This window comes from Dasypus novemcinctus, chromosome 5, assembly GCF_030445035.2.
Source record: "Dasypus novemcinctus isolate mDasNov1 chromosome 5, mDasNov1.1.hap2, whole genome shotgun sequence".
Classification (NCBI taxonomy): Eukaryota; Metazoa; Chordata; class Mammalia; order Cingulata; family Dasypodidae; genus Dasypus; species Dasypus novemcinctus.
In genome coordinates, this window is record NC_080677.1 from 13273030 (window position 1) to 13287841 (window position 14812).

The following is a 14812-nucleotide window of genomic DNA, read 5'->3' on the forward strand; positions in this document are numbered from 1 at the left end:
CACATTGAATGAAACTTTTTTTTTCTCCAGTTCAGGTTCAAGTGGGTAAGTTAATCTTACCTATTTTTTTGACACATTATCATTATTTTTCCTTGAAATTCATGTAGTTATTAATGATGTTTTAGAGGAGAATTTACAGTGTTCAAATCCTTCCACATATGTAAATAATAAAATGTAGAGATGTGCAGATTGTGATAATTAATATAGGATATGATTTTAGCTACAACTTCACTAAAATACCATACTTGGCAAATAGATTTTCTCTCACATCCCTTCACTTTCTATCTTTTGAACTTTCTAATCATATGAGGATTGTGGGACATGGCAATAAAAGTGTGACCCATATACTGCCTTTTCTTTTTTTTTTTTTGAGGCTCTGGGGCCAGGGACTGATTGAACCTGTAACCTTATGTGTGGGAAGCCAGTGCTTAACTACTGAGTGACATTAGCCCCCCCAAGTTGGTTTTTCATTTGTTTTCTTGTTTGTTTTTTCTTTTTAGGAGGCACCAGGAACCAAACCTGGGACCTCCTATGTGGGAAGCAGGCACTCAGCCACTTGAGCCACATCTACTCCCCATAGACATCTGATAATTTCTTATGCACAGAATTTTCATTACTAGATTTCCTTGATGGGAACAATTGATTCCTTCCAATTGATCAAGATGTTCATTTGATCAACACCATTATAAAATACATCCTTAAGTTTCTTGATTGACATTCAGGTACCTTGGGCTGAGAGCTAGAATTCAGAGTTGAAGGAATTCTGTTGAAAGACATCATATGTGAAAGAATCAAGATGATTTAGGACTATTGTACCAGAAATTCAGGTGCAGGGTAGTGCAGTGAGTAAGAGTACAGAGGATAGGGATGGATTTTGGGGAAATAATGCTAGTGCACAATGAATGATTACATCCAAGAAATTCCTGACTGTCTTCATGGGTCAGGGATTTATATATTAGAATCGGAGGAAATAAAAAATCTCTGAACTGTATAAGCTAATTAGTACATACAATTCAGTGAATTTCATGTTTTCATCTGTAGAATGGGAGTATTCATATATTTTTTATTAGCCAGAGAAGCCAATTTCTTCTTCCTATTTCTGTTGGAGCACACCTCATGTTCCTGTTTATTGGGCTGCTGTAACCCTAGGTGAAGGATTTGGGATTCATGACAGTTGCATTGGGAAATTGTGGCCAAGACTTGAAACTGAAGGTTTCTTTCACCTCTCTCAGCTTTGTTCACCTACTGTTTGTCTGGTTGTGAGTGAAAATCCAGAGGAAGACCGTTATCATCTTACCTGTTGACAATGCAACCACAGGTGAGTAGGGAATTCTTTAACTGAAATTACCCATTTGTTGCCAGCAAATGATCAAGTTCCTCCTGTTGGCATGGAAATTCTAAGTGCATTCAGAAACTATTCATGGATGTTAGCTTCAGTTAAGTTTATCTAGGACTCAAGGGTTATAGTAAGTTAGGGACCCATCAACTGTTTGTCCCAACCTCCATAAAGATTGTGTATTCTCTGAGGAGATGAGAGAGGTTTTCTTTATTTCATCCAACCATGGCCTTATTGAAGAAATTATGTACTCATGGATGATGGTAGTGCCTGAAATTGCCTTAAGCATTTATCGAACATAGGTGATAGCTATGAATAGGAGCAGAAGTTTATAGTTAATAGGAAGACTGAGGTTTCATGTGCTTACAGTCAATCCAGTGTTTTAAGTACTGGTATGTAGGGCTGTGCATTTTTGACAGTAGCATGAGGAAAGGTTAGGCAGTAAAAAAAAATGAGGAATCATTTATTTTCCCCAATTTTATATTTCTTAAGGTTTTGATAGAATATATGTGCTTATTTTGAAAAGTAAAAAACAACTAAAATTTTCCTTACCATGGATATTCCCAATTACCCAATTTCAAATTTTGTAAATTATATTCAAATTTATAAATGGATGCAATGTATAAGATATATTATTTCCTCAATCTTAGCTGTGCATTCAGAAGGAGTATAATAGATAGAATAAAATTTACAGTCTTGTGAACATATGTGTATAGTTGGAGAGACCAGAAGCAATGAAGGGTCTTCTTTTAGTTTTGAACAGACTGATAAGATGAAGATATAAGAGATACAATGATAACTGGGTCTGTGGGTCCCCCCAAAATTTGAGAATAAGATACCTCCCACTACATGCATGGCCAGGCTAGGGCCATCTTTCAGTACAATAGCCTCAGGGGTCCTTGGCCTGTGATCCTGAACCAACTGTACTTATATATTATAATGAACACCTGAGATATGTAGAGGTAAGAGAACACTCACTGATCCTGAGTTTTGTATGAAACCTGTTCAGTTGCAGAATTCTGTATTTTTCTTAAATATTCTCTGCCATTTTTATGAATAATAGACCTATAGATTGAATTTTCATAAAAAGCACTTTTACATATTACCTCACTGGATCAATCAAAATGCATAATCCATGACATTTGTTTTATGATTTTATAAATGAGAAGAAATGAGGTCATCTATCTATGGGAATCATCTAACCATAGTCCTTGTTTGAAATAACTTATGGATTGCTAGCCGTATGATGAATCTGTAAATTTACTTAAAATTGGTAGAAAAATTTATTTTAGTTAGGAATGTTTATGTGCAGGTTTTATAATCAGCATCATGAAGTAACAATGAAATATTTCTTTGGAAATTTCCAGGTATATATCACACCATACGTCATATAATATTGCTTTACAATGGAATTTTATGTACTCAGAATGTGTATTTGTGAGTGTATCTGAAAGGCAGATGGCAGTTTAGGACTGAGAATGGCTTAACTGGAACTCCAAACACATTTTGAGCTTTATATATACAGTCTCTGGTTCTTTAGTGCTTTTATTTTAAACATCACAATCAGGACCTTGTGAACCCAAATTTCTGTGATGTTTTAGGAGTTAGTGACCTTCAAGGATGTGGCTGTAGACTTCACCCAGGAAGAGTGGGCCCTGCTAGACACATCCCAGAGACAGCTGTTCAGAGAAGTGTTGCTGGAGAATATCAATAATCTGATCTCATTGGGTGAGTCTCTTCAAAATTAATCTTACCATCAATATGTATCAGTCATCTATCTAATCTTGACTACTATCTGCCTATACAAGTATCATATATCATCTATTTATTCAACTAAGTGGTTCAAATTTTCCATATTGTATAATCTTTTTATATCTTTTATATTTTTATACTTAAAAACTTTTATATTATTTTATAACAAATACAAATGCCTAAATGAAATTTCTTTTTTTTTTCTTAAACAAATCAATGCTATTGATACATATTAATAAACCATGCAGTTCATCCAAAGTCTGCAATCAATGGTATCTGGTATAAGAAATTTGTTTCTTTTCCTTTTACTTGATCTACATTTTGAACCCAATAGAATGTATTCTTTTTGACCACAACTTTAGGGCTTTCTTAAAACTCATGTTGCTGACGTTCATAGGAGTTCTTGGAATGCAATGAATAATTTTTTAATAGATAACTAAGTGACTGAACTTTTTGAAAGAAATTTTCTGCTCTAAGGAGTATGTGGAGGCTTCAACAACAGTAGTAAAAATATCAGGTATATCTCTTTCAACATAGAATTTGGTTCTTATGGAATTTATATTTATTGAATTAATTTTGAAAATCAACTGTGGAAAGATAGAAATATTCCTTATTTAAAATATGTATAATTCTCTCTCTGATCTTGAGCATGAGCAGCAATAACAAGAGGTCCCACTGTATTTGGGCACAAGTTCATTAGTTACCCCTTTGTTGGTAGAAGATTGTTAATGTTTTGTGTATTCAATGTAGTTTTCTCTCACTGACCTTCAGTGCTTAACTTTTCTTCTTTGGTAGTCTGCCATGTTATGATGATAGTGCACTGTTATCAACAATTAATTCAAAATCCAGGTATCTTTTCACCCTACAAACAGGCTATCAGGTCTGCAAATCAGATGTACTTTCCCAGTTGCCACAAGGAGAGGAACTGTGGAGAGAAGAGATCGAATTTCTCCAAAACCAGAATCCAGGTAAGCTCTTGGAACCTGTGCTTCAGTAGAAGGGCATTATCAGTTAGTAATAGATCCTTGGAAATATGAAACTCTGGTTTCCTTGGATGAGTTGTATTTTCTGAAATGTAGGGAGGCTTTTTGGAAAGTTTTCTACAAATGTCATTATTCTGTGTAATTCTATATAATTCTCAAGCTTTTCTCAGGTATCTTTGAGTTTGGGAAAGTGATATTCATTTGCTAATTATAATTAAACTTTCACATAATGAACCTTGTCCTGGTCTTATTCTTGGAGGATTTTCTCTCTATTTACCTCCTTGACTTCTCAAATTCTTTTAATATTTCTCATATTTCAATCTTGAAATACTTTTCTGATTGTAATGTCTTGTAATGTTTTCTTCTGCCAAAAGTGTTCATTAATTTGATTGTTTTTTCCCAACTAAGTGTCAATGTTGGGAACATATTGACAGGGCTATTTAGGACTTTTCAACTGTTTCATTCCATATGCTATTTTAACAATTTATTGTGTTTTGTTTTCAATTTTGACAGGCAGGGAAATTGCCTTTAATAAGCAGCAAATGATATTCATGCAACCTTTCTTCAGGAAAGACACATCTAATATCCTGTCATTGGTAAGTTTCACAGGTGTGAAACCTAGCCTTCCGAATAGATACCTGAGGATGGAATAAAAGGAATTCAGTATAATCACCTAACTGTATTTAATGTTGGGATTAAATACTAATCCAGCAAAAATCAGTGATAGTTTGAATTTAGGGAAAAATTAAACTGAAAACAAAATTCTAAACTGAGTTCTTATGAATAATTGTATAAACATTCTTCATATATATGGTCTGTGAGATATCATGATGTTTAAAATTGATCAGACAGTGCTGCAACTGAAATGCAACAAAGGAGAAAATTTCTGTACAAGAGAATAGCGTATATATGTAGCTTAAAAAGATGTTAATTTGAGATTTTATGAAGGATTAATTTAGAATTCATATGTAGGTAAATGAAGAAAGTCATGCATATGAACAAATGTTTTACAGTATCTCATCTAATTTCCCCACAACAGGAATCTCACCCTCAAAAGAATTCCTTTAAATGTAATTATTTGCAAGAAGATTCAACTCACATATCCAGTGTGTCTCAACATGCACTGACTCACTTGACAAAGCAATTATATTTCAACAAACAACTTGCAAACGTCCCCAGTGATCTGTTATCATTTAATGTTCATAAACAAATTCACACCAGAAGTAAACCATTTGAATGCTATCAAAATGCTAAAGCTTTTCCTAAAAGCTCGGTCCTTAGACAATATAATGGAACTCACATTGAAGAGAAACCCTATGGATGCCATGTATGTGGGAAAGCATTCAGTCAATATTGTGATCTTAGACGACATGAGAAAACTCACACTGGAGAGAAACCTCATCAATGTCATCTATGTGGAAAAGCTTTCCTTAAATTTTTTCACCTTAGACGACATGAGAGAACTCACACTGGAGAGAAACCCTACGAATGTCATCTGTGTGGTAAAGCCTTCACTCAGTGTTCTAATCTTAGACAACATGAGAGAATTCACACTGGAGAGAAACCCTATCAATGTCATCTTTGTGGGAAAGCCTTCAATCAATATGCTGATCTTATAAAACATGAGAGAACTCACACTGGAGAAAAGCCCTATGAATGTCAACAATGTGGAAAAGCCTTCATTCAGTGTTCTAATCTTAGAAATCATGAGAGAACTCACACTGGAGAGAAACCCCATGAATGTCATCTATGTGGGAAAACCTTCAGTCGATATGGTAGTCTTAGAAACCATGAGAGAACTCACACTGGAGAGAAACCCTATCAATGTCATCTATGTGGGAAAGCCTTCACTCAGTGTTCTAATCTTAGACAACATGCAAGAACTCACACTGAAGAGAAATCCCATCAATGTCACATATGTGGGAAAGCGTTCACTCAGTGTTGTAATCTTAGACAACATGAGAGGAGTCACACTCGAGAGAGATCCCATCAGTGTCATCTATGTGGAAAAACTTTCCTTAAATTGTTTCAGCTTAGAAGACATGAGAGAACTCACACTGGAGAAAAACCCTATGAATGTCATCTATGTGGTAAAGCCTTCACTCAGTGTTCTAATCTTAGACAACATGAGAGAACTCACACTGGGGAGAAACCCCATCAGTGTCATCTATGTGGGAAAGCCTTCAGTCAATATGCTGATCTTACAAAACATGAGAGAACTCACACTGGAGAAAAGCCCTATGTATGTCAGCAATGTGGAAAAGCCTTCATTCAGTGTTCTAATCTTAGAAAACATGAGAGAACTCACACTGAAGAGAAACCCCATCAATGTCATGTATGTGGGAAAGCCTTTAGTGAATATGGTAGTCTTAGAAACCATGAGAGAATTCACACTGGAGAGAAACCCTATGAATGTCATCTCTGTGGGAAAGCCTTCAGCCGATATGGTAGTCTTAGAAACCATGAGAGAACTCACACTGGAGAGAAACCCTATGTATGTCACCTATGTGGTAAAGCTTTTGCTCAGTGTTGTAATCTTCGACAACATGAGAGAACTCACACTGGAGAGAAACCCCATCAGTGTCATCTCTGTGGAAAAGCCTTCAGTCAATATTCTGCTCTTAGAAAACATGAGAGTACCCACACTGGATAGAAGCCCTATGAATATCATCAATGTGGAAATGTCTTCATTTAGTGTTCTATTCTTAGGACATGTGAGAGAACTCACCCTGGAGAAAAGATGTAAGAATATACTGGAAAAGCCTAAGTTTTTAAAACATAGACAGTATGAGAGTGTTCAAAGTGAAGAGAAACTCTGAAAGTCATCTATGTGGGAAAGCTGCAGTCAATATTCTGACCTTGAATGAAATGAATGAACTCACAATATAAGTATTTATATGGAAGAGTTTTTAGCTATAGATTTAACCTTTAAGCTCACCCAAGAAGTCATACTATAGAAACACTATGTTTGTATTCAATGTGCAAGCTCCTTTAATCATTCATACTGCTTAATTAGTCTTAAATTCATCCTGGAGAAAATCCATATGAAGTTCATCTATGTATCAAGGCAGTTAGTACATAGTGTGATGTTATACCACATGAGAGTACTCAAAATATAAATGTAATGGAAGTGGAGAATTCTCATTCACCACACTGATAAACCAGGGTACTCAAAATATAAATGTAATGAAAGTGGAGAATTCTTGTTCACCACACTGATAAACCAGGTAAATCCCAAGTGTGAGAAATTCTGTGTTTGTACTCAATGTGGGAGTGCCTTAGGTTATAATTCTTTAAGTAAAATGAGTGAACTATATAGAATTGAAACACCAGTCTGTAATCACTGTGCACCATGATTTATGCAAACATAAGCCTCGGTGTGCAAACTTTAGGAATAATAATGAAAATATGAAATAAGAGGTGAAAATCTTTACTAGAACCATAAAACCCCTTGGGGGAATTCCAGAAAATTCATGTGGGACAGTGTATTCAATAAAAAATCAATGGGAACCGTTTATTATGAGATCGGGAAGTTGGTGGGTGTCAGTGATTCTGGCTCTGTAAAGGATAGTGTTTGTGGAGTTACAGAAAATGATTGGTTGGATATCTAAGGGCTGAGTTGTGAAGGTCAGTGGTGTAAATGCTAAGGTTTTTGATAAAATGTATGAAGTATGTGATTTGGGAGTCTAGGGTAGGTAATTGAATAGGGTTCTGTGGCTGCTTCTAATGGGTAAGTGATGAACATTTTTGGGGTCACTTATTAAGTATCTTAAATGCATTTTGTTTCTGATCATAGAGGGAACAATACTTCATCTCAATGATTTGAATCTTTTATTTTATTTTATGTTTTTGTAAAAACATACTTTTTCCCAAATATTGGTTCCAATAAGCATATGCATGTTCTAAATTTATAGTTTCCTCTATTATTAACATCTTAGTTTAGTGTGGAACATTTGTTAGTTTCTGAATGAATCTGAAGCACTGTTATCAATTCAAGTCTGTAGTTTACATTATACTTTAGATTTTTTGCTGTACAGTTCCATAGGCCTTGAAAAATGCAGACTGTCATGTGTCTGCCATGACAGTATCATAAAAAGGATTCTCACAGCCCCAAATATGCCCTGTGTTCCATGGATTCATCTCTGCCCCTCCCTTCTGGACCCCTGGCAACCACTATCTTTTTATCAATATTACAGGTTCTTCCCTTAACACATGATAACTACAATAACAATCTACTTTGATCCATGGTTATGCCACCCCCTTATGTTTGTTCACTCCCCATTCTTGAGGCATTTGGGATTTCTACTGTACTTCAGGGTGAGAGGAGACTTAGATTATATAGGACAGATGGAAGAATTGTTTGGTTTCAGTTGTAAATACTCTTTGTTTTTTTGGTGACTGTAGTTCATCATTTTTTTCTTGGTTGTCCAGGGCAAGCGCAAAGAACTGGAGAGTAGGAGTTGGCTGCTGCTCTGCTGGGAATAGGACTAATTAGCTTATGAACAATCCAAAGATTTAATTCATTGAAATCTATTTAATGAGTATTTTAGAATTATAAGTTCAAATAAAAATAGTAGAAGAATCATGAGTTGGGTAATTATAAATGTGTATAACTAAGCTATATTGGGGAAATAGATTATCATATATTTTCAGATAGGACCACTGAAGGGGTGTTGATAATGTGAGGATACGTACCTTGCCTCTGGTGTCCAGACATCCTTAGAGCCCTTGGGAGCACTCTTGTTTTAGGGTTTGTGGCAGTTAGTGAAATCTGTTTGAGACCACATAAACATAACTTCTGGAATGACCTCCTGATTCACTTGGAAATCTCTTAGCAATAAAAAACAATTTTTCTTATGTTGCACAATTCTTGCATACCTGAGATAAAACCCACTTGATGTTTGTGTATGTTCATTTGATTTTGTGTTGTTGGATTGTATTTGCAAGTATTTTGGTAAGGATTTTTGCATCTAAGTTCATTAGAGAGATTGGTTTGTAATTTTCTTCTCGTATTTAAGTGGCTTTTGTATAGGGTAATTTTGGCATCATAGAAAGAGTTAGGTAATGCTTCGTCCTCTTCAGCTTTTGGAAGAGTTTGAGTAGGGTAATTTTTAGTTCTTTTCTGAATTACTGGTAGAATTCACCTGTGAAGCTATCTAGTCCTGTGCTTCTCTTGGTTGGGAGGTTTTTGATGACTGATTCATCTCATTACTTGTTGGTCTTTTGAGGGCTTCTGTTTCTTTTTTCATGAGTATAGTTTCCTTGTTTATGTAGAAATTTCTCAATTTAATCTAAGTTGTGCTGCTTGTTGACATACAGATTCTCATCATATCCTTTTATGATACTATATTTCTGTGGGTTTAATGGTGATGTCGCCTCTCATGTCAGATTTTATTTTTTAGACCCCTTTTTTCTTTGTAATTCTTGCTAAGGGTTTGTCATTTTATTAATCTTTAAAAACCACTTGTCATTTTTAAATTTCTTTTTTATTCTCATTTTAACTTAATTCTGCTCTAGTCTTTATTTCTTTCCTTCTGCATACTTTGGGATTAGTTTGCTCTTCTTTTTTCAGTTCCTCCAAATGTGTAGGTAGGTCTTTGAGTTTCTCTCTTTCTTCTTTTTAATGTAGGCATTTATGGCTATAAATTTCCCTCTCAGTTCTGCCTTTACTGCATCCCATTAGTTTTGGATATGTTGTGTTCTCATTTTCATTAACTTCTAGATATTTACTAATTTCTCCTGCAGTTTCTTCCTTGACCCACTGATTGTTTAAGAGTGTATTGTTTAACTTCTATATGTTATGTATTTTTCTGTTTTCCAACCCTTACTGATTTCCAGCTTCATTCTTTTGTGTTCAGAGATAGTGTTTTATATAATTTCATTCTGTCTAAATTCATTGAAACATGGTTTATGACCTAACATGTGGTCTATCCTGGAGAATGATCCATGAGCACTTGAGAAGATTGTATATCCTGCTGTCTGGAGGTTCAATATTCTATATGTATCTATTAGTCAAGTTCCTCTAACATATTATTGAAGTTCACTTTTTCTTTACTGATTCTGTTTTGAGATGTTCTGTCTATTGCTAAGGGTGCTGTATTGAACTCCGCCACTATGATCATAGAGGCATCTATTTCTCCACTTAGTTTTACTATTGTTTGCTTCATGTATTTTGGGGCACCCTGGTTAGGTGCCTAAATATGATTATTTCTTTGTAAATTGCCACTTTCATTAATATAAGGTTACTTATTTGTCTCTTACAACAGTTTTTCATTTAGAGTCTATTTTGTTTGATATTAATATAGCTACTCCAACCATTTTGTATTTAGTTTGGAAAATCTTTTTCCAGCCTTTCACTTGCATCCTATTTGTGTATTGGGTCTAAGGTGAGTCTCTTATAGACTGCATATAGATGTATCTTTTTAAATCTCTTCTGCCCATCTTTGTCTCTTAATTGGAAAGTTTAATCCATTATCATTATTACTATAAATGTAGTACTTCAGCCATTTTTAGACTTCTATGTGTTATATTTTATTTTTGTTTCTCTTTTGATCCTTTTTTATTACCCTTACTAATATTCTTCCTTTCTACACTCTCCTCTAAACCTCTCTCTCATGTCTCTTCCTTTCAACCTGCAGAAATCCTTTTAGTATTTCTTGAAGGGCAGGATTCTTGTTGAAAAGTTGTCTCAATTTCCGTTTATCTGCAAATATTTTTATGTGCACTTCATTTTTGAAGGACAATTTTCCTGCATATAGGATTTTTACCTGGCAGTTTTTTCTTTTACCACTTTGTCATACCACTGCCTCCTTACATCCTTGGTTTCAGATGAGAAATCAGCATATAATCTTATCACGCAATACTTACATGTGATGGATCTCATTTTTCTTGCTACTTTCGGGATTCTCTCTTTATCTTTGGCATTTGCCTATGTGGTAAGTATGTGTCTCATAGTAAGTCTGGTAGGATTTATTCTGCTTGGAGTACATTGTACTTCATTGATATATACATCCATCTCCCTCATAAGAATTGGGAAATTTTCAGTGATTATTTAATCAAACATTCCTTCTGTCTCCTTTCTTTCCCTTCTCTTTTCCCTCTGGGATACCCCTAATATATATGTTTGTGCTTTTTGTGCTGTCATTCAAAATGACAGTCCCTGCTAATTTTTCCCCTTTTCTATATATTTTATGCATGACTTTGGCTGTCATATCCCCCACTTCAGTAATTCATTCCTCTGCCCTTCCAAATCTATTGTGTTATCTTAGTGTATTTTTAAACTTAATTTTGCATAATAGTTGAAAATATAAACAATTTTTAAAAAGTAGTTGAATAAAAACATACATTTCTCAAATGTGCTGGATACATACAAAAATTTTTGAATAATGCAATATATTATACAATATATTTGGTTCATAGTACTGCAGTCTTTTAGTATTTTTCCTTTTGTGTCTAGCTCGCCTCACTCAACATAATGCCCTCCAGGTTCATCTGTGTTGTCATATGCTGTACAACCTCATTTCTTCTTACAGCTGCATAATATCCCATTGTGTGAATACACCAGTTTATCCTTTCATCAGTTGAGGGACACCTGGGTTGTTTCCAATTTTTGGCAATTGTGAATAATGCTGCTATGAAGATCAGTGTGCAGGTATCTGTATGTCACTGCTCTTTGTTCTTCTAGGTATATACCCAGTGGTGGTATTGCAGGGTCATGTGGCAAGTCTATATTCAACTTCTTTAGGAACTGCCAAACAGTCCTCCATAGCACCTATACCATTTTGCATTCCCACCAACTGTGAATAAGTGTTCCTTCTCTCCACATCCTCTCCAACACTTGTAGTTCTCTTGTGTTTTTAATAGTGTCCATTCTGATAGGTATGAAATGATATTTTATTGTAATTTTGATTTGCATTTCCCAAATCATTATTGATGTTGAGAATTTTTTTCATGTGTTTTTTTAGCCATTTGTATTTCTTCTTTGGATAAATGTCTAGTCAAGTCTTTTGCTCATTTTTTAATTGGGTCATTTCTCTTTTTATTGAGAATTGTAATATCACTTTATATATCCTGGATATTAAACCCTTATCAGATATGTGATTTCCAAATATTTTCTCCCATTGAGTTGGCTGCCTTTTCACCCTTTTCACAAAGTCCTGTGAGATGAAAAAGTGTTTACTTTTAAAGTCCCATTTATCTGCTTTTTTTTTTTTTTCATTGTGTGTGTTTTGGGTGTAAGGTCCCAAGAAACCCCCACCTACTACAAGGTCTTGAAGATGTTTCCCTACATTTTCTTCTAGTAGTTTTATGGTCCTGCCTTTTATATTTAGGTATTTGTTCCATTTTGAGTTGATTCTTGTATAGGCAATGAGGTAGGGGGACTCTTTCATTCTTTTGGTTATAGATTTCCAGTTGCACACCATTTGTTGACGATACTGTTCTGTCCCATTAGCATAGGCTTGGTAAGCTTGTCAAAAACCAGTTGACTGTATAGGTAAGGGTTTATTTCTAGATTCTCAGTTCAATTCCACTGACAGATGTATCTATCTTTATGCCAATATCATGCTATTTTGACCACTGTAGCTTTGTAATATGTTTTCAGGTCAGGCAGTGAAATTTCTCCCACATCACTCTTCTTTTTTAGAGTGCTTTTGTCTATTCTGGTGCACTTTCCCTTCCAAATGAATTTGGTAGTTGCCTTTTCTAATTCGGTCAAGTATTCTGTTGGAATTTTGATTGGTATTGCATTGAATGTATAAATCAGTTTGGGTAAGATTGACATATTCATGATACTCTTCCAGTCCATGAATATGGAATGTCTTTCCATTTCTTTAAGTCTTTTTAAAAGTCTTTTGGCATTGTTTTGTAGTTTTCTGCATATGGGTCTTTTCCTTTTTTGGTTAAATTAATTCCTAGATAGCTGAGTCTTTTTGTTGCTATTGTAAATGGAATTTTCCCCAATTTCCTTCTCAGATTGTACAATACTAGTGTACAATGACATTACTGATTTTCATGTGTTGATCTTGTATCCTGCCACTTTGCTGAACTCATTAGTTCAAGTAGCTTTGTCATGGATACTACAGCATAGTCTAAGTATAGGATAACATCATATGCAAAGAGTGAGAGTTTTACTTCCTCTTTTCCTATTTGGGTGCCTTTAATTTTTTTTCTTATCTAATTACACTAGCTAGAGTTCCTAGTACAATATTGAATAACAGTAGTGCCAGTGGGCATCCTTGTCTTGTTCCAGATTTTAGATGGAAAGTTTTCAACCTTTCCCAATTGAGTACGATGTTAGCTGTGGGTTTTTCATATAGACCTTTTATCATATTGAGGAATTTCCCTTCTATTCCTATCTTTTGAAGAGTTTTAATCAAGCATACTGGATTTTGTTGAATGCCTTTTCTACATCGATTGAGATGATCATGTGGTTTTTTTCCTTCAGTTTGTTAATGTGGTCTATTACATTGATTGATTTTCTTATGCTGAACCAGCCTTGTGTACCAGGAATGAATCCCACGTGGTAATGATGTATATGTCTTCTGATATGCTGTTGGATTTGATTTGCAGGTATTTTGCATCTATGTTGAGAATTTTCACATCTCTGTTCATTAGATTGCTTTGTAATTTTCTTTTCTTGTAGTGTCTTTATCTGGCTTTCATATTAAAGTGATGTTGACTTCATAAAATGTGTTGGGTACTTTTCCTCGTCTTCAACTTTTTACAAGAGTTGAAACAGGATTGGTGTTAATTCTTTTCAAAATGCTTGATAGAATTCACTTGTGAAATCAGCTGGTCCTGGACTTTTCCTTGCTGGGAGATTTTTGATGATGGATTCAATTTCTTTAAATGTGATTGGTTCATTAAGTTCTCATATTTCTTGTAGTGTCAGTATAGGTTGGTTGTACATTTCTAGGAATTTGTCCATTTCATCTAGGTTGTCTTGTTTGTTGGCATACAGTTTCTCCTAACATCCTCTTTTTTTCCCCCTAATATACACTTTTTTTTTTTAAGATTTATTTTTTATTTCTCTCCCCTTCCCCCACCCCCCAGTTGTCTGCTCTCTGTGTCCATTTGCTGTGTGCTCTTCTATGACTGCTTCTATCCTTATCAGCACCACTGGGAATCTGTTTCTTTTTGTTGCATCATCTTGTGTCAATCCTCTGTGTGTGTGGCACCATTCTTGGGAAGGCTGCACCTTCTTTCACGTTGGGCGGCTCTCCTTCCGGGTGCACTCCTTGCGCTTTGGGCTCCCCTATGCGGGGGACACCCCTGCATGGCACGGCATTCCTTGCACGCATGGGCCAGCTCCACATGGGTCAGGGAGGTCAAGGGTTTGAACCGCGGACCTCCCATGTGGTAGACAGATGCCCTATCCATTGGCCCAAGTCTGCTTCCCCCTAATATACTCTTTTTTTTTTTTTAAGATTTATTTATTTATTTCTCTCCCCTCCCCGCCCCCACCCTGGTTGTCTGTTCTCTGTGTCTATTTGCTGTGTCTTATTTGTCCGCTTTTGTTGTTGTGAGCAGCACGGAAATCTGTTTCTTTTTGTTGCATCATCTTGTGTCACTTTTCTGTGTGGGCAGTGCCATTCCTGGGCAAGCTGCACGTTCTTTTGCACTAGGCAGCTCTCCTTATGGGGCGCACTCCTTGCGTGTGGAGCTCCCCTACGCAGGGGACACCCCTGCATGACACAGCACTCCTTGCGCGCATCAGCACCACACATGGACCAGCTCCACA

General features: G+C 35.6%; 1 protein-coding gene across 2 annotated transcripts in view; it reads left to right on the forward strand.

The window, feature by feature from the left end:
* LOC111761507 (zinc finger protein 596-like) overlaps window positions 1-13760 on the forward strand; it is a 49147-nt gene extending 35387 nt beyond the window's left edge. Inside the window, exons 2-6 of one of the 2 annotated variants that reach the window (XM_058296728.2) lie at window positions 1233-1318; window positions 2938-3064; window positions 3961-4056; window positions 4585-4667; window positions 5111-13760. In XM_058296728.2, the coding sequence (XP_058152711.1) occupies window positions 1307-1318; window positions 2938-3064; window positions 3961-4056; window positions 4585-4667; window positions 5111-6724 (1932 nt within the window). In that variant the 5' untranslated portion in view covers window positions 1233-1306 and the 3' untranslated portion in view covers window positions 6725-13760. The remainder of the gene's footprint in view (window positions 1-1232; window positions 1319-2937; window positions 3065-3960; window positions 4057-4584; window positions 4668-5110) is intronic. The other variant, XM_058296726.2, reaches the window with a different exon arrangement.
* The last annotated feature ends 1052 nt before the right edge of the window (window positions 13761-14812 follow it).